Source organism: Barbus barbus (genome assembly GCF_936440315.1).
Source record: "Barbus barbus genome assembly, chromosome: 4".
NCBI classification, from domain to species: domain Eukaryota; kingdom Metazoa; phylum Chordata; class Actinopteri; order Cypriniformes; family Cyprinidae; genus Barbus; species Barbus barbus.
The window spans coordinates 10600569-10620562 of record NC_136732.1 but is presented as its reverse complement, the minus strand read 5'-3'; the positions used below and the strand labels follow the sequence as shown (position 1 = coordinate 10620562).

Below are 19994 nucleotides of genomic sequence, written 5' to 3'. Positions count from 1 at the left end.
TGAGGAAAAAAAAAAAAAAACTTAAATGATTTTAGCAAATGGCTGCAATATAACAGTGAAAAATTTAAGGGGGTCTGAATACTTTCCGTACCCACTGTATATATAAAACCAGTGTAAATACAAGTATTATATATATTTTTTAAATCCTTCTGAAAAGCTTTCATATTCTTTAACATCCTCATGTGTCATTGTCCCACACCAAAACACTTATTGAAAAAAAAAATAAAAGAAAAAAAGGTATCATATAGCTTGCAAAAAGACATGGGCAAGAGTCAAAGGCTCAAAAAGGACTTTAATCCCATATATACACACATTTATAAAAAAAAACAGAATATCCAGGCGCCATTACCATTTTTACAGTATGATACATTCAAGTATATGACCAGATATTCATGTCACATTTTCCCTCATCATCCTATAGATTGCTCTGAACGAAATGAAGCCGAACCGTTTACGCCGTAATGACGTACATGTAGCTCCTACTCCCAAGCAAATGAGCTCGTAACATATGTATTGTGAATGTCTTTCTGAGCTCCTTCTCAATGCATTATTATTTACAATGACATGTTGACTTAAGCCCAGCTTGATATTAGTATAGTTGCAATTACAAAAAATGATTCCCAAGTCATTCTTTCTCCATTTTCTATCGATTACATCAGAAATCGGTTTCATTGACATATTTGCTCACTTCACACAAATAAGGACAAACCTAAAAAAAATAAAGCAAATTTCTACAGAGTGCTTCAATCTTTGGCAAAATTGCTTTCTTAAAAAAAAGGCAACTGGCAAAATAATTCAAATAAGCAAGACAATCTAATTTAACTACTGACTGTGCATTGAGTGTTTCATGCTGATACTGATTTTGTAGTTGTGAACAAATAAAATAGTCTTTAATCATATTTCTCATCCATAGTCTCACAGTGTAGTGTACATTTAAGTGATTTACTGCATTTGCACTAAGACTTCTTTACAATAACAGAGTTTAAGTAGTAATAATAACTACTTAAAAGGAGTAATTCACCAGAAAAAAAAAATGCAGTCTTCATTTACATAACCTCATTTTTGGTTTTCATGGAACAAAAAAAGCAGAATTTTAGAGGACTCATTACACATCTCTTTTCCACACAAAATTCAAAGTGACCACATCTGACAAGCTCCAAAATGGACCAATAAATATGTCTAATGCACTATATTCCAAGACGTCTGATATCATATAATAGTTTTCTTTGAGGATCAGATTGAAATTTAGGTCAATTAATGCCGCAGCTTGCAAATCTCATTCCCCGTATTCAAACCGGTAAGTTGCATTTGCTTGTTTGTTTAAAAGGCATTCGTTCTTCAAAAAATTCCTCTCATGTTCCACAAAACAACACCCTACAAACCTGAGGGTGAGTAAATCATGACAGATGTTTAATTTTGGGGTGAATTATGTATAAAAAAAATAAGCATTGTTGGAAAGATAATTAGACCGCAGTGGTTTCTAGCATTGCACAGTATAATGCTATATGAAAACTTCAAAATTTGAACAAACATTTTATTGCATTACAGAACTTCATCCTATATCCCACATGAGGAGTAAACATATTTTAAGTGCAAGTAAAGAAAAGAGTCTATACAGCCAATTCGCTTGAAAAGGAGAATGGATACATGGCCTAAACCAAAGAGCTAAACCAGAGATGATAATGGCCATTGAAGATGGCTTGTAGATCTGCTCACTGAGGCTGATGGCTGGAGATGAGACGGTAGTTCTGGCACTTCAGTCCTTTTAACTCATCCTGTCAGATACTGTCATAATCAGAATCCCGTCGTCTGCTGATAACGCCCCACTCCACCACAAAGAAAGTAATGGTACCCAGAAAGCCCGTCAGCACCATGATGAGCAGCTGCCAGTGCAGGAGAAGATAGTTGCTGTAGAAGAAGGCCACGGCAGCTGTGATGGACTGCAGAGACAGTAGGAAGAAATATAGCATCATGGGCCATAAACACATACTACTCATACACATACATTTTCCTAATGTTTCATTCATTCTGACTAATAAACTAAAATAATAATGGACTTAAATTTTTTAAGAAAAATCTAAGTTTCATGTTGCATTTTTTGGATATTTGAATGAAATATGACCCAACCATTTTACGATAGGATTTTTACATTAAACTATTTAAATACTTCTGATGCTAACATTTAAAACACTTTAAATGAAGGTTCAAACCTGTACAAATTTAAAGACTGCGAATGCTGGAGCACTGTCCTCCCGGAACAAGAAGCCCACAATGCTGATGAGCTGAGTGTTGAAACAACTATCCCCCAGACCCAGCAGGAAACTGCATATCAGTGCCACAGTCACACTGACAAAACAAGCCAGAAAAGTGTTAATAAACAATTAAAGCATCTTTATGTCTGACTCTATTCTCACTGCTCATCCTTGTTGGAAAGTCCAGTACTGTAACTGCTGTCTCTTACCTAGGTTGGATAAAAGCTTGCATTTGTGTGCCTTCCTCTGGGGCCACGGGAGCATCACTGGCTATGTTGAGGAAGATGAGGTAGAATGCCACAATATGGATGAACAGGCCAAAAAACACCACCGGGTTTCTGCCGAAACGATGACACTTATCCAGGAACCCAAATACTCCCCCTCCTGGTCAAGCAGAGAAAACAGTTTATAGCATTTGCCATGTCAACAAAGAACTGAAACACAATAATTGTAATGCACTGACTTACCAAGTATTTCACCAACACCTATCAAAATTCCAGAGAGGCCGATAAGACCCTTGGCATCGTCTCCAAACTGAGTCATGGCCCCTAAACATGTCCCATACACCCCACTGTAAAAGGTGAGCTCGAGACCTGGACAGATAGGCAACCACATTGTCTCAACATTACAGTTCAGGTAGTCATCTACATCACTATAATGGTACATATCACAAGTTTTATAGTTTTTTTTTTTTTTATCCATGTATTGTAGTAATGCCTATGTTTGGATAATCCAGTGAACAACATGCTTTTAAAACAAAAAGGTGCTTATTTTGTTAATTTTATGTGTAACTTGGACACAAACAAAAGGAAAAGACACTTTTTGTTAATAATAATTCTTGTAAAAAAAAAAAAAAAAAAAAGACTCAAAACAGTAAAACTTACACTTCATATATTATTATATAGCATATAATAATATATGCTTATTCTTATTAGTATCTAGAAGAACAAATCCCCCTGCTACTAAAGGGATCCCCCAGGGTTCTGTTTTGGGCCCTCTTCTTTTTATAATCTGCTTTCTTTAGCCGTCATTATGGTGTGAATTACCGCTGCTACCAAACTGATTTTCCTTTGAGAGACTGAACTTACCAGAGTACGCAAAGGGTAGGCTCAGTAAAAGCATCTCTTTGGTCATAGCTAGCTGTATGGATTTCTCTGATGAAAAGAGATAATAGATTTTATAAATGAAACAAGAAAGTTAATAATGTGCTTTAAACCACAATTTTAAATCTTTGAATATATTTTAGATAATTTAGTACCACTTACTGAATGCCTCGAATGCTTGAGACCGCAGACTCTGGGATGGACTTTTAAGGAGTAACAAGAACAGGAAACAAGACAAAGAAAAAACGACAATACAATATGACTAAACTGGTCCAGAAAAAATGTCTTGAGTTGCAGAAGTGCATAAAAATATACACTTACACCACAGAGCTACTATCAGAGAGGTCTGCTGGTAGAAGTGACTCAGTATCAGCATCAGTAGGTGCAGGTTCTGGGTCTGGTCGCTGGATCAGGAAAAAAAGGAAGTTGCCTACCAGGCTGATGACAGTGAGTGTGATGAAAACCGTCTGACGGTCCTTATCTGACACCAAGAAACAACGGTTTTCAGCTTTTTTTGACCAGAGACCTAAATTATAATTCTGTCTAACCATTCAGACATGATTTTGCATTGATGTTTCTTTTACAGTCTCTTTTTGTTATACAAAATAAGCAAACAATTAATTTATTTCAACCAATAATTATTGTTACAATAATTTGTGGGGTGATTTCCACCACAGTCAAGTCAAGTCAAGTCACCTTTATTTATATAGCGCTTTTATCAATACAGATTGTGTCAAAGCACTTAACAGTATCAAATTGGAGGATAGAGTGTCAGTAATGTATAAAAATAAGATTAAACATTCAATTTTCAGTTAAGGCATTTCATTATTGAGTTCAGAGATGTCATTGTCTAGAAATTAAGTGTCCCCAACTGAGCAAGCCAGAGGCGACAGCGGCAACGAACCAAAACTCCCTCTGTGGCAGAATGGAGAAAAAAAAACCTTGGGAGAAACCAGGCTCAGTTGGGGGGCCAGCTCTCCTCTGGCCAGGAGATAATTGTTTATTTATTGTTTTAATTAAAATGAAATCAGTGGCTGCCATTGTTTATTATATAAAACGTACTCACCTGTTATGTGACTCTTGCCACGCCAGGCAATAAATATGTAGAGATTACCAAAGAATAAGCTACAAATAAAGAGAATAAATAAATCAATGTTCCTCATGTTCTCCTTTTCATTCCACACACCCTTAAGGAAAACAAGCAAGATGTACCTAAACTGCATCAATGCCCAAAATATTCCACTATTTCTCCCAATGGTGGAATCTTTGGAGTTGATGGTGAGTAGATTCCCCTGGGCTGTCCAGAGCACTGCAAGACACAAAGTTATCAGAAAGCTTTAGAGAGTGTGTGGCAACAAAATATGATTTCATAACTGAGCAGATAATGATAATCGCACCTGCAGCAGCGATTCCGAGCAACACAGATAACGTGTAGAATGATGAGGTGTATGGATGAATGAAAACAGCAATATAACCACTAAAAAGAGAGCACAGATTATGTCTTTTTAATAAATACTTTATCGTAAATACTAAGAAAATTACTATACTACTAATATTACTAAATTAAGTCCTTTAGGCACTTACCTGTAAACAAGTCCACTAAAAAACAAAGACAACTGAGGTCCAATGACAGCTATCACTGAGGGCGCTATAAGGTTAGACGCAGAGAATACGGCGTAGATAATCGCCATGCTAGAAAAGAAGTATAATAAGCTTGTGTTAAGGGTGGTATTTTAATGAATAGTGATCATCAAAATAAATACAATATAACTATTTCATTGTGTTTTATAGAAACATTAACCCAATACATCTCACATATGTACACACCTTAAAATAATCAATATTAATATATATTCAAAATACAAAAATGATGAATCAGTTTTTTTTAAAGATTAATACTGTTCATTAAACCATTTCAATATTAATGAACAGAGCGATTCCAAGAGGGTCGTCGCACCATTGCTGCTCGGGCCCTATATACAGTCAAGGCCAAAAGTATCGGCACCCTTGCAATTCTTTCAGAAAATGCAACACTTCTCTCAGAAAATTGTTCCAATTGCAAATGTTTTGGTATTCACGTGCTTATAGTTTTTGTTTGCACCGCAACAACACAAAAAAAAAAACAGAAGAAAAGTCAAACTTGATAAAATTTCACACAGAATTCAAAAATGGACTGGACAAAATTATCAGCACCTTGTCAAAATTGTAAGAAATAATTGCTTTTTCAAGCTCCTGTAATTTGTATTTAGACACCTGTGGCAAGTAACAGGTGTGGACAATTAGTAATCACACTTGCAACCAGTTGACAAAAGTTAACTCAACCTTTGTGTTGTGTGTCACACTGAGCATGGAGAAAAGAAAGAAGTGTAAAGAGTTGTCTGTGGATCTGAGAGAAAAAATTGTGGAAAAACATGGACAGTCTCAAAGCTACAAGTCCATCTCCAGAGATCTTAATGTTCCTGTGTCCACTGTGCGCAATATCATCAAGAGGTTTACAGCCCATGGCACTGTAGCTAACCTCCCTGGACGTGGACGGAAGAGCAAAATTAATGAAAAATTACAACAAAGGATTGTTTGAATGGTGGATAAAGAACCCTGATTAACTTCTAAACAAATTCAAGCTGATCTTCAGGCACAGGGTACAACAGTGTCAGCTCACACTATCCGTCGCCATCTGAATGAAAAGGGACGCTATGGTAGGACGCTATGGCTGACATAAAGGCATGAAAAAGCAAGACTGGAGTTTGCCAAAACTTTATGTGACAAAACCACAATCCTTCTGGGAGAACGTACTGTGGACAAATGAGACAAAAGTAGAGCTTTTTGGTAAAGGACATCATGGCACTGTTTACAGAAAAAGAAATGAGGCCTTCAAAGAAAAGCACACAGACCCTACAGTCAAACATGGTGGAGGTTCAAAGATGTTTTGGGGTTGACTGTGTGAACGGTATCATGAAATCTGATGATTACCAAAGAATTTTGGGACACAACGCAGTGGCCAGTGTCAGAAAGCTGCGTCTCCACCAGAGGTCATGGGTCTTCCAGCAGGACAATGACCCGAAACACACTTCAAAAAGCACTCAGAAATGGTTACAAACAAAGCGCTGGAGAGTTCTGAAATGGCCAGCAATGAGTCCAGATCTGAATCCCATAGAACATCTTTGGAGAGATCTCAAAACAGCAGTTGGGAGAAGGCATCCTTCAAAGAAGAATGACCTGAAGCAGTTTGTAAAAGAAGAGTGGGCTAAAATTCCAGTAGAGAGGTGTAAGAAACTCATTAATGGTTACAGGAAGCCATTGATTTCAGTTAATTTTTCCAAAGAAGGTGCTACCAAATATTAAGTTAAGGGTGCCAATAATTTTGTCCAGTGCATTTTTTGGGTTCTGTGTGGAATTGTATCAGACTTGACTTTTCTTCTCTGTTTTTTGTGTTGTTCCAATGCAAAAAAATAAAATAAACATGCGAGTACCAAAACATTTGCAACTGCAACAATTTAGCAAAAAAAGGTGCCGATATTTTTGCCCCCCCCAATCACAAATAAATTAATAAACAAACATTCGGTCAAAATGATCAAATTTCTCAGGGAAAAAAATGGAGTGTGTGCCGAATAAGTGTCCTAACTTAACACGGTCACATGCTAACCACATTCCTTTCTCTCTCTTTTTTTTTTTTTTTTGAGAGCAGACCGTGCTTCGTTGTTACATAACCACGGTCAATGTGATTAATGAGGTCAAAGAGAGATTCATTAAATTACAGCACAACATCAGCTGACCCGATTTTCATCTTTAACTCAGCCATCGTAAATCTCATTCAAAAAAGGGTGCAGAGGCCAAAACATGTCACATGGCCAGAGCAGAAATAGAGCATAACTGTGGGATTCTGAAAGTAAAAATCCTGTTTCTTGCCTATACGTGTTTGTGGATATTTTACAATACACTTCAATTACAATTTTTGTTTCATTTTTTTATAAATTCCTATGTTAGCAGTTTTATGTAACTGCTATTGTCATTTGCTTATGCAAATTAACTTTGCATAAAAGAAGCCAAGCGCACAGCCTCGCAACTTTATATACTTTACATTATTTTAATACCCATTGAAGGAAAAAGTTACTTCTGGCATCAAGGCTGAATCCCATAGAAGGCCACCATTGTACTCTATGTCACTCTGTTGACAGAAGAAATCAATGAAGGAAACGAATACCTTGTGTAGCCACTTCCATGAAACTCTGTACTGTTGAAACTCTTTATTACGGTTTGCTGAAAAAGTGAAAATGTTGGTTTGAATACATGTTGAGAAGCCTAGCCAAATCTGATATGATAGCATGCATCAGATCATGCATTTCTATGTCTGAAAAAGCTCAAAACCTACTTCAATATTCCCGCAGGTGCCAAAGGCAGTGAACATAACCATGAACCCCAAGCCCAGGATAATGATGTTGAGCAGGGCCTTTCCTTCTGGACTCATGATGGCTTTAGTTCGAGGACAACCTGAGACTAGTGAACACACACAGAGATGCATCAAAGTCAAGTGACACCTGACACAACTGCTTAAAAACATGACCATGCTGGTTTTCATGCGCTGCATATGATCACTGCTTCCTCATGAGATCAAACAGCTCTGAAGGATACCGAAACAGTTATTGTACTACATGTGTTTCATGAAATAATGCATTTTTAATAAACGATTAGTCATATTATTTAGGCTTTTGAATTGAGAGCGACTGCAGTAGTAATTGAGCTCAGTAAACTTACCGATTACTTGAGTGCGCTGCTAACAGCTAATTCATAACCTGTTGATCAAAGCGAGTTCAATATGGAAAAAAGCATTTTGTAAAGCTGGTAAACGTAAATATATATTTGTTTCCGACTTCTCGCAAAGGCTCTGAAATCAAAAATATCTGTCATGTGACACCTCTCAGCTGACGGTGACGTCTCCCCCTCCTCCTCCACGAACAGATTTATGGGTAATGTAGTTTTTCCGTAGGTGAGTGCTTGCTGTTGATAGGTATTCATTAAAAATATTTGTTTAAAAACATATAGTTTGCATAAACTGTGTAATTAGATATAATTTAGAGTATCTCTTAATTTGCCTTGTTGCTAGTCAGTAGAGCAACATACAAGCTCTCACATATCCTAGTCCTTATTTAGAAATCTATATGATTAAAAACGACAGAGGGTTCAGAAAAGTCCTATAGCCTAGTCTTTGCTCAAACGTCACGTTTGAAGGATTACTGCGTAATTTATGTTTAGAACAAAAAGCAAAACTCTTCAAATAATGTAACCTAACCCTATAAATTAAAAAAAATATACACCTTTAAACTTACAGATTTTATGCAACAATCATTACTTACAGAAATTTTAAAAAGGGATAAATATAAATTGTATTTTCTGAAAATAACTATTCATAAAACCAATCATTACAGAAATGTACAACAATGAAAATATTACGCCTTCCAAGATGATACTCACTTTTATCGGAAAATATACTTTTTGGCTTCACTGAACATTCTAGCGAGGATTAAAATGCTTTTATTTAATTAGTTTAATTATATATTTTGACCAGTCGTCACATTCACAAATACAACTTTTACAGTTTATTTTGTTGACTTGATATTTTATGCCCCATTGTTACATTTACGCATTTAGCAGACGCTTTTATCCAAAGCGATTTTATCAGTGCATTACAGTGCTATACATTTTTTGTCAGTATGTGTGTTCCCTGGGAAAATTATTGTTAATTCCCTGGAAAATCGTTGTTCCTTTTCTCTGATCTTTACATTATTAGGAAATATCTTTCTTTCTTTTATGCATTCTTTTATTTTTGTATACATACTTGTATAATCTGCATTTGAACGAAAGTGCATGTAAAATGTTTATTCAATAAAAACTCCATTCTATTCTAAAAACCCAGTGGATCACGTGGCTGGAAAATGCTAATTCTCTTCCGGGTTTTGGAACTACTACAGAACGTGCGCGCGCTAGCCGGAGGTACAGCCAGAGCCGAGCCCATCTGCTGTCCTTGACAATAACGACTTGTTACGAAGGTTTTGGGCTGTCGCTTTCCATTTCAGAGTCACTAATAAACTGTCTTTTTCAAGTGATAACATATATCTGAAAAAGTCATAGATGCAAACTTCTCACCTTTCAGTGGTAACTCACTTTTTTGTCACCTCTGAGATTTGCTGAGATCAAGGGTAAAAAAAACTACCTAAGGGGCAGATGCATAAACTCTTCAAACTTGTCTTAAAAAAAAATTTCTTCAAGACTGGTCATAACTTTTTAATTTCAGTTATGAAAAGGTAGATTGGTCTTATTTGTATTGGAAGAGACTGATTACCCCCTTGGCAACTTCTAGTTCTTCTTAAAGGGATACTCCAACCCAAAATGAAAATTTTGACATTAATCACTTACATCCATGTCGTTCCAAACCTGTAAAAGGTTCGTCCAATTTAAGATATTTTGGATGAAAACCGGGAGGCTTGTGACTGTCCCATTGGCTGCACGGTCAAGGCCCAGAAAAGTATGAAAAACATTGTCAGGATACTCCATCTGCCATCAGTGGTTCAATCTGAATTTTATGAAGCGACGAGAATACTTTTTGTACGCAAAGAAAATAAAAATAACATTTATTCAACAATTCATCTCCTCTCTGTCTCTCTGTAGCTGCGTTTCCATCCACCTATTTTTATGCGCATTTTGGAATATCGCATAAAAAAAAAAAATCGCTGGATGGAAACGCCAAGACGCGCATAAATTCTAAAAATGCGCATAAAAAACTTATGTGAACATTTGAGTTGGATACACTTTTTATCCGATAAGAAAAAATGCGCATAAACTACGATGGAAACACATTTACCGAATAAATTCCTCCATGCGCATCGAAACTGGATAACTTGACTAGTAGTAACACATGGACTATTTTGACGATGTTTTTCATACTTTTCTGGGCCTTGACAGTGCAATCTACTATGCAGTCAATGGGACAGTCACAAGCCTCCCGGTTTTCATCCAAAATATCTTAAATTGTGTTCCGAGGACAAACGAAGCTTTTACGGGTTTGGAACGACATGAGGGTGAATGAATATTGACAATTTTCATTTTGGGGTGGAGTATCCCTTTAAGACATGGCCCCTGGTTGTTTCAGTAAGTCTTGTATAGTATTTTCTTTACTTCAAAAACTATGTCTAAAAATGGTAGTATTTTATGTATTTGAGGTCTGACATGTGGGAATGGTGAAGAGAGAAAGGGCAAACATTTTGCATTTTAGGTTAGCATTGCCGTCTAATCAGCCAATGTTGTCTTAAATAGCTTGCATAGCACTTCATCTTTAATAACACGGGATTTTGACCAAATATATTCAGTCTTGATTTTTATAAAATGTTGCAACGAGATGCTAAAATTTATTATGTTTTTTGTTAAAAATTACAGTTTTGGACATACAAGGTAATAAAAAATATTTAGTAAAATTCCTTAAAGTAACTATAAATAAGCATGTAATGCAAATAGCCTATCTTTAAATAAATTCTGTGCCCCTGGTCCATGCAACGTTGTTACCTTTTTTCCCCCTTACCTGTTTGCATCTCTGAAAAATTATCCACTACAACTACAATTTAGAATATGTCTGTCTTAATGTCCTTGTTAATTTTAATAAGATATAACAAGTCTAGTGTAAGTTGACTAGAAGTCTGAGCATCTTAGTGTTTTCGCATGAATGCATTTACATTGCAATTAAAACTGCAAAAATATTATCTTCTAACTATATGCATAATGTTTAAAGTGTAACATAACGTGGAGACAAAATTAAATGTTTTTCAACCTAACATTAAAGGATTAGTTGACTTCCAAAATGTCCTGATAATTTATTCACCCCCATCTCATCCAAGATGTTCATGTTTTTCTTTCTTCAGTGGAAAAGAAATGAAAGGTTTTGAGGAAAATGAATGAAAATGCATGAAATGTTTATCGTTTTTAGTTGAAAACTGTAATGTAAACACCCCCTAAAACTTCTAGTAGGTGTAGACAAGTAACTATTTTGAAGAGTGAGTCATTGAATCATTCATTCAACTGATTTGTTCAAAATTGCTCATTCATTAGTGGAACAAAGCAAGTGACTGCAGTTTTTATTCAAACTCTATTGCACTAATCTCTGATTTTACTTCATCTACACCTACAGTCCGAGGCGTCGGAGGCGCAGCCGTTCCAGAAGCAGGAGCCGCTCTCGTTCCCGCAGCCGCTCCCGTTATAGCAGGTCACGCTCCTATTCCTGCTCTCGCTCCAAGTCGCACACGCCCCGCAAGAGGAAGTCCAAGTCTCCTTCCAGGTCTAGGTCACGTTCACGATCCAAATCCAGGTCTCGTTCCAGAAGCCGCACACCTGCGTCCAACAGAGACTCTTAAGTCCAGGTCAAGGTCTAAAAGACAACCGAAATCTGCTGGGGAAGAAGGGCCTGCATCCTAAAAACTCTTAATTGGTAAGAAAACACGACACCTACCTGTGCTGCAATTCACTGGAATAATATGCAGGAATAGAGTTCAGACTTGCAGTCGCATCGCACTGGTAAAAATTTGACTTGCACAGCAGGATTTGGTTCTGCTTTGACAATCCTGCGATTGGTGTTGAACTCGATGTGGAATTGTTTCCTCCGAGCTGCTGAATCCAGTATGGCAATGTAAAAGCAGGGCTGTGTGGTGCAGTTTGAGCTGTAGAGGGGTATGTGATCCAGCTACCTGCTCCTGCTGGGGTTGCTTTGAAGCAGATGGGTGTTTTGGTGGTGCTGAGGTACGTGCACGAGCACGAGACAACGGACAAACAGCATCCTGCCTTATGCTGGGTACACACTAAAAGATTTTTTAAATCTTATAAGATCTTCAAAATGTGAGAGACCACAAACATGAGGGGAAAAAATCCTAGATTTAACCGTTTTGCTCCTATAGTGTGTGGTGTCCTCGGGGTTCCCCCCCACACACATCAGGATTTTTGATGTTGAATATTTACGATTCACGATCGGGGCGCCTCCGTCACTCTTAACACACCTCACACCACAGGAAAATCTGATAAAATAATATTTAGAACCACCAAGATAATCGGGACATTACCTAGGATTGTCGGAAGCGGAGAAATCAGCCCAAAATCAGCCCGATTATCTTGTGGTGTGTACCCAGCATTAGTAAAAAGTGCTGCCAGCTGCTTACTTAAAGATGGAAATGTAAATAAACATAACTGTGTTATAGTACGAGTAATTTTATATCATGAACATAGTATAAAATAACCATACTAAGTATTTTATTTAAAAATGTATTTTTTACTATTTAAGATTGTAATTTGAGATTGATACACTATACACACATGAAATATGATTGCAATTTAAAAAAGCTGTTTTCTATTTTAATATACTTTAAAATATAATTTATTTCTGTGATGTAAAGCTGATTTTCAGCTTCATTACTCCAGTCTTCAGTGTCACATGATCCTTCAGAAATCATTCTCATATGCTGATTTATTATCGATGTTGAAAACAGTTTTTGCTGCTTCATATTTTTTTTGGAACCTGTGATACAAGGATACAATTTTCAGGATGCTTCGATAAATAAAAAGTTACAAAAGAACAGCATTTATTAAAAATAGGTTTTCTAACAAAAGTCTTTGTCACTTTTTATCAATTTAACACATCTTTGCTGAATAAAAGTGTTACTTTCTTTAAAAAAAAAATAATAATAATTTTATGACCCCAAACTTTTAAACAGTAGTGTATATACGTAGTTACAAAAGACTGAAGCAGCAGAAACTGTTTTCAACATTGATAATAAATCAGTATATTAGAATGATTTCTGAAGGATCATGTGACACTGAAGACTGGAGTAATGATGCTGAAAATTCAGCTTTGCATCACAGGAATAGATAATATTTTAAAGTATATTAAAATAGAAAAAGTTATTATAAATTGCAATAATATTTAATAATTTAAATTTTTTTTCTGTATTTTTGATCAAATAAATGCAGCCTTGATGAGTAGAAGAATCTTCTTTTAAAAAACATTAAAATTCTAATTTTCACATGTCTCATCACAAGTCTGACCACAGTTTTGTGTTCTCTCAGGTCTGTCTCATTGTGGGGTGATTCTACACGTGTGACCTCTGTTGGACCCTGAGGAACCTCGGATTGAAAACACAATGGCTACATGGGCCTAAAGGTCATTAAGACTGATTGGCATATTCGAACTGTTTGATATTATACAGCCCTTTGTTCTTTGTATACATTGTTCCTATTTACAGTGAGTTTTTTTTTTTTAAATATGTCGTTTTTAATTTGTTGAGTAGGACGAGCATCACAATTCTATTGGCCTTTTAAGGTAAAGCTGTTTGGGTGATGGTTCAGTGTGCTAGATGCACCTCGATTGTGTCACTTTTTTAAGACGCTGTATAGAAATTGATTTAGATTTGGCATTTGTGTTAAAATTTGTTTTAATTTGCAAATGCTTCAAATTGTTGTTGTGTTTTATTTTGAAATTATTTGGAAATAGCTTGTGTTCTTATTACTGTACATTACAGTCCTGATGTTAAACAATTGTTTTTTTCAAGTTTACTTAGCCTTTCGTGTGATATTTGGATTCTAACCCAATGTCTTGTGTATTTTTTGTGCACAGTTGTCTAGCTGTTGAGTTTTGCTGGTTAGCTGTTAAGGTCCGGTGTTGCAGTGCTGAGTGCTTGGCTGTTTCCGGTTTTCTCCAGATTTCAGCTGTTGCAGGTGTGGCCAAGGTCAAGCAGCATCTGCAAATACATTTTTGGTGGCATAAATGCTGTCGTCTTACAAAGTTTGTTTACTTTGTTCCGTAATTTGGAAAATTTGAGTATCTTAAACTATACAATGAACTTTGTTCTGTCGCTTTACTTTTGGATCTTCAAATAAATGAAATATTAAATCCTTACATCTTGGTGTTATATCAAAATGTGCTTAATTTGTGTATATTAGCATAATTTCTAATAAACATTTTGGTAATCTGGCATCTTTAAAGTGGAGGAGGAAAATTCACGGCAGAACTTTATCAGGTCATTATGTAATGTGCTGGATGGAGTTGGAAAGAATTGGAAAAAGATTTTCATATTACATACAAGTTTATAAAATTCAAACAAACGTATTAAACTTATCTCGTTATAATAATCATTTGTACAGTATGATTCCCTGGAAGCGTTGATCCGGCGAGATGGTTTTTGTTTGCATCAAATGTTTCTAATGGAACATTAACGCACTTCAGATCCCACTTATGTAACAAGGCATCTATGGACCAGTCCGCACTGCAAGAAAAGAAATGGAAAAAATGCATTGGTTTTTAAATAGGCATTATGGAAGGTGAATAATTGTGAATGGAGAACCCTTTTAATATACCTATCAGTTCCAAACTATATTTTACAAGATACCTTCAGGTGTTAAATAGTCTTAATTCGTCCTTCCTCAAATTAAGGCCTTATACAGTCTTAAATGAGAGCAGAAAATAGAATTCTTAAAATCATGTCGTTAAATGCTGCATAACAGATAAAAATATCTTTCCAATACAATTATCTAAATATCACTCCAGCACCAAGCTGCAACAAACGGACACTCTTCATTACCCTCCTATGGTGTTGCTTGAAACACTGGCTAAAAACTATTTCTTCTTAGACTCTCATCATGTAGGATCATGTATGTGCATGGGATACGGTATGAGGCAATACCGTTTATATTGATTTACAGTAGTTTGAAACGAGCATATCTGAAAAAAATATCTAGAGGAGGACTTAACTGCTGCGGAGAAAGTGCTTAATACAATTTGTTCTAAACATGTGACGGGCTTTATATTAAGAGCTTTAAAAAAACTTGTAAGATATAGTAGCCTATAGTTTATAGTTTCAGTTTAAAGCGGCTTGATCGGCTGAATGTGCCGCTGACAGAGATGCTTCTCGAGCTTACATTTCACAGGTATATTCTCAATCAGTGTTAGAAAGCTATGGAAATATTTCCATTTTGCTGTCAGAAGGCATGAGCCTTTTGCTTTGCGATTCTCCGCTAAACTTCACAGACTTCATTTAGAACAAGCGCCGCCACGGGCCAAACAGATGGAGCGCAATAATTCTGACTAAAATATACATTTTGCTTAAATATTTGTAGTTGGACAATAAATGTGACATATCTAGAATTTTAAACCTACAACTAAGTGTATTTGTATGATAGCACTAACTGTAATGGGGTAATCAAAATAGTCTTTTTACTCAATTAGTCTGTCCTTTTTTATTATTAAAATTTTTAGTTTAGTAAATTTAACCTGCTTTAAAAGCATTATTTTTGTTTTTAGAGTGCAATGTTACAATGTTAAAATGTAATGTGATTTTAACCCTTTTTTGCACATAATATATGCCTACATGATTACATTCACTTTATTTGTTTAATCCAAATACAAAAGAGTAGAAAATACTGAGATATATACCGTATACCGCAAATCAGCCAAAAATGACAGCGATATGAATTTTAATATATATATATATATATATATATATATATATATATATATATATATATATATATATATATATATATATATATATATATATATACATACTGTCCCCTCCAAAAGTATTGGAACAGTAAGGCCAATTCCTTTATTATTTTACAACCATTTGAAATCTCCTGAGGAAGAAAGAAACCACTGGTGTACTAAGTAACACCTCAAACGGGTAGATCAAGGAAAACATCTGCAGTTGATGACAGAAACATTGTGACAGCTGTAAAGAAAGACCCTAAAACAACTGTTAGTGACATCAGCAACAACCTCCAGAGGGCAGGAGTGAAGGTATCACAATCTACTGTTCGCAGAAGACTTCATGAACAAAAGTACAGAGGCTACACCAGAAGATGCAAACCACTCATTAGCAAGAAGAATAGGAGACGGGCCTCAAAAATTCAGTTTTATGGACTGATTTTATGGACCAAAGTGATGGAAAGGCTAAAGTTTGGAGAAAGAAAGGATCTGCTCATGATCCCAAACATACAAGCTCATCTGAAACACAGTGTACACAGGTGTACATTATAGTACACATTACACAAGTAATGTAATGGCTTGGGCTTTCATCGCTTCTTCTGGGACAGGCTCATTAATCTTCATTAATGATGTAACACATGATGGCAGCAGCAAAATTAACTCAGAAGTCTACAGAAATATTTTGTCTGACAATTTACAGAAAGATGCAACCAAACTGATTGGGAGATCCTTCATCGTGCAGCAAGATAATGACCCAAAACATAGTGCCAAAACAACAAAGGAGTTCATCAGGGGCAAGAAGTGGAAGGTTTTAGACTGGCCAAGTCAATCTCCACACTTAAACCCTGTAGAGTATGCATTTTACCTGCTAAAGAAGAGACTGAAAGGAATAACCCCCCAAAACTGAAAGAGGCTGCGGTGAAAGCCTGGAAAAGCATCACAAAAGAAGAATGCAAAAGTTTGGTGATGTCAATGGGTCACAGGCTTGATGCAGTTATTGAAAGCAAAGGATTTGCAACTAAATATTAAGTCTTTTTCACTTTAATCTATGTTAATTCTATCTGTTCCAATACTTTTGGTAACATGACAAATGGGTGGGTTCAAACAAAAGGTGCTATCTTCTAAGTTGTGTATCAGATCCAGATGAAAATACCTGTAAATAAAAGCTGAAATGTTAATCTCTCATCTCATATTCATCTTTTGATGTCAAACCCAAATGTTTACAGTCTACAGCAAAAATAAAGGAATTGGCCTTACTGTTCCAATACTTTTGGAGGGCACTGTATATATATATATTGGAAACTGATACTTTATTCGGGATTCATCAAATTCCTGAAGAAAAATAAAAGTATTTAAAAAAAAATATTAAGCCATATTTCACAAGCTACAAACTGTTTTTGTGAGTGTAATCTCAAACAAACTTTATTTTAAAATCTTTGTCCAAGAATTACACACAACTAGAAAAATCATGGAATCTCATTGGCCAGAAAGTGTGGGATTTTAAGTGTCTATGGAAGGTAAATGATAGTCAGTAATAATGCGTGTTTGTAAGATCACCTTCTCTCCTGGTAGGTAGTCCAGAACTGAGCATGCGGGTTTCTCCTCACAATAAAGGAGATGGTCACAAGCACATCTTCAAAATCTGTTCAAAGCAGTGTTTTGTTCAATGCTTAGAAACTTGTGTAAGATAAAAAGATAAAACAAGGGAAAAAACACTCACCTTCAAGTTCATAGAATACATCTGATCCCAAGATAACATCCACAGGTGGCAGTGAGAGGAGCTCTGGTGATACCTGTCCCCAGGTGAGTCCGATCACAGGTACGTTGGGGAGGTGGTTGACATCACAGGAGCGCCTGCAGTTCCTCAGGCAGAGGGGGAGCTCAGCACTGTCTGACAAAATCACGCGAGCTCCACACTTGGCAGCCACCACGCCAGGCAAACTCACTCCAGCACCGAGCTGCAACAAACAGACACTTCATTACCGTCCTATTGTGTTGCGGGTCAATTTGACCCAAATTCAATTTGCTTGAAACACTGGCTAACAACTATTTCTTCTTAGACTCTCTTCATTTAGGATCATGAATGTGCATGGGAAGTTTTGACAAATATATGCGTTTTGGAAAGGCTGTACACATTTTGGTGACTACAATATTAAGGTCTGTCGGACTCGCTCATATCTGCCAGGTTCAGCCATAGGTGGCATTCCTGAACCACCAGAGTGGACATCGTCTGACCGAGGGACCGCGCTGTGACTTTCGTTGTCCGAAGGGCAAGGTCCGTTGCTGTGCGCAGTTCCTGCATCAAACCTGGGTCAGAACTGCCCTCGTACAGCTGCCTCAACGCCTTGGCCTGGTAGGTTTGCAGCAGGGCCATGGCGTGCAGGGCAGAGGCGGCCTATCCAGCAGCTCTGTAAGCCTCGGCCGTTGAAACGGACGAGAACCCACAAGCCCTGGACGGGAGGTGTGGTTTACCCAGCCAGGCGGCGATGCCCCGTGGGCAAAGCTACTCAACTGATCTACTCAACAATAGCAAGCTCAACTGGAGGGGATCTCCACATACCCCTTAGCCGCCCTGTCATCGAGGGCAGTGAGAACGGAAGTAGCACTAGCTCTGTTTCGGGCAGACCTAGTCACTTCCTCATGCACGTCCGGGAAGAATGGAACCTGAGGTGACTGCCGATGATCGGCCTGTGCCCCCAGGAACCAATCGTCCAGCCTTGAGCATTCGGGAGAAGGAGGAGGCCTCCAGTGCAGCCCGGCGCTCTCAGCGGCCCGGGAAAGCATAGCAGTCAGTACTGGCAACGCCACTCTTCCTGACGGAGGCAGCGCAGCCGAATCGTCACCTCCAGTGTCTAGCTCATCCTCCGATGCAGCGATCGACATCCTGTCATCTGTTGGCGCTTCGGACGAGATGCTGAGATATACTGTCTGCCCAGATTCAGTCAAATGGAGCAAAGTTGATTGGGCGGCACTTCATAGTACAAATGGACGATGATCCAAAACATACAGCAAAAGCAACCCAGGAGTTTTTGAAGGTAAAAAAGTAGATTATTCTGCAATGGCCAAGTCAATCTCCTGATCTCAACCCGATTGAGCTACATTTCACTCGCTGAAGACAAAACTAAAGGCAGAAAGACCCACAAACAAACAACAACTGAAGTCAGCTGCAGTAAAGGCCTGGCAGTCTCTGGTGATGTCCATGAGCTCCAGACACTCATTGCCTGCAAAGGAATCTCAACTAAATATTAAAAATGAAAATGTTATTTATGATCATATTTATTTGTCCAATTACATTTGAGCCCCTAAAAATGGGGCTGTGTATAAAATTGTTGAAATTCCTATACATTTGAGCCCCTAAAAATGATAAATATGGACCTATGTGTATGTTTCAGAGTTGGCTTCCTTTAAAGTCATGAATGTGAACTTGAATTGGCCACATTGAGAGTCAAAGCATCAGCTAAGTGACTAGTAAGTGGGATGTAGTCACCTCAAGAACAGTCTTGTGTTGTAGTTCACTTCTTGCCATCCACACATACTGTGACAGTACCACCGCACAGGGCCAAACATACATCCCATACTGTGCATCAAGAACCTGAATTACAAGAATGTTTATTGTAAGATTATTAACAAATCAATTACATAAAGTATTAAAAACTTTGCTGTACCTCAGGAATAGACACAGTTAAGGAGCCTGCACAGTCCTCAAACGTGAATGACTTCTCTACTAGCGTTTGAGAAGATTCATTCATGCTCTTGCTAATGTTTTACCTCCCAGAACTTGACTTGGACCACATTTATTTTCAGCTTTCCAAAACAATTCCGGGTATTAAATCCATTAAACCAATCACACTAGTACGTTTAGGCAGCCTCTTTCTCTTGTGACGTTCAGTTTGCTGGATACTCAACAGCCAATCGGATTCCAAACTGACAGTGCAATGTATAAAGCCAGCCAATCAGATTCTTAGATTCTCCCTTAGGGGGCGGGAAATAAGCTATTTGCAGTTAGATTGCGCCATAAGGCGTGAAAGAAGCTTGCTGCCACCAGGTTATCTAACTTTAGTTTACTATCGAATCCACTCAGTATATCAACCTCCTCCCTCGCTGAAATAAATACAACTTTATTCCTGTATT

At 37.2% G+C, this 19994-nt stretch overlaps 2 protein-coding genes across 2 annotated transcripts; both read right to left on the bottom strand.

The window, feature by feature from the left end:
• Positions 1 to 267: 267 nt before the first annotated feature.
• On the bottom strand, positions 268 to 8282 carry LOC306862199 (UNC93-like protein MFSD11). The gene is made up of 14 exons (XM_079404929.1): positions 8108 to 8282; positions 7725 to 7849; positions 7557 to 7612; positions 4940 to 5047; positions 4753 to 4832; positions 4568 to 4664; positions 4422 to 4480; positions 3677 to 3836; positions 3518 to 3558; positions 3341 to 3406; positions 2720 to 2845; positions 2462 to 2636; positions 2211 to 2346; positions 268 to 1940 (listed from the first exon to the last, which is right to left on the bottom strand). The coding sequence occupies exons 2-14, from the start codon at positions 7818 to 7820 to the stop codon at positions 1779 to 1781; spliced, it is 1362 nt and encodes a 453-aa protein (XP_079261055.1). The 5' UTR covers positions 7821 to 7849; positions 8108 to 8282; the 3' UTR covers positions 268 to 1778.
• A 5056-nt stretch (positions 8283 to 13338) lies between these two features.
• LOC306867716 (histone-arginine methyltransferase METTL23-like) lies at positions 13339 to 19924 on the bottom strand. The gene is made up of 5 exons (XM_079413550.1): positions 19529 to 19924; positions 19351 to 19455; positions 17584 to 17821; positions 17421 to 17505; positions 13339 to 14646 (listed from the first exon to the last, which is right to left on the bottom strand). Exons 1-5 carry the CDS (start codon positions 19610 to 19612, stop codon positions 14496 to 14498), a joined length of 663 nt encoding a protein of 220 aa, XP_079269676.1. The 5' UTR covers positions 19613 to 19924; the 3' UTR covers positions 13339 to 14495.
• Positions 19925 to 19994: the final 70 nt, after the last annotated feature.

Excerpts from the sequence above, each read along its gene's own strand:
- LOC306862199 (XM_079404929.1), bottom strand. The coding sequence starts at position 7,820 with ATGAGTCCAGAAGGAAAGGCCCTGCTCAACATCATTATCCTGGGCTTG. Across the intron at positions 4,481-4,567 it reads TGGGCATTGATGCAGTTTAG|CTTATTCTTTGGTAATCTCT; the intron begins GTACATCTTGCT and ends CTTTATTTGTAG. Across the intron at positions 1,941-2,210 it reads CAGTCTTTAAATTTGTACAG|TCCATCACAGCTGCCGTGGC; the intron begins GTTTGAACCTTC and ends CTGTCTCTGCAG.
- LOC306867716 (XM_079413550.1), bottom strand. The coding sequence starts at position 19,612 with ATGAATGAATCTTCTCAAACGCTAGTAGAGAAGTCATTCACGTTTGAG. Across the intron at positions 17,822-19,350 it reads AACACAAGACTGTTCTTGAG|CTCGGTGCTGGAGTGAGTTT; the intron begins GTGACTACATCC and ends TGTTTGTTGCAG. Across the intron at positions 14,647-17,420 it reads ACTACCTACCAGGAGAGAAG|TGCGGACTGGTCCATAGATG; the intron begins GTGATCTTACAA and ends CTTTTCTTGCAG.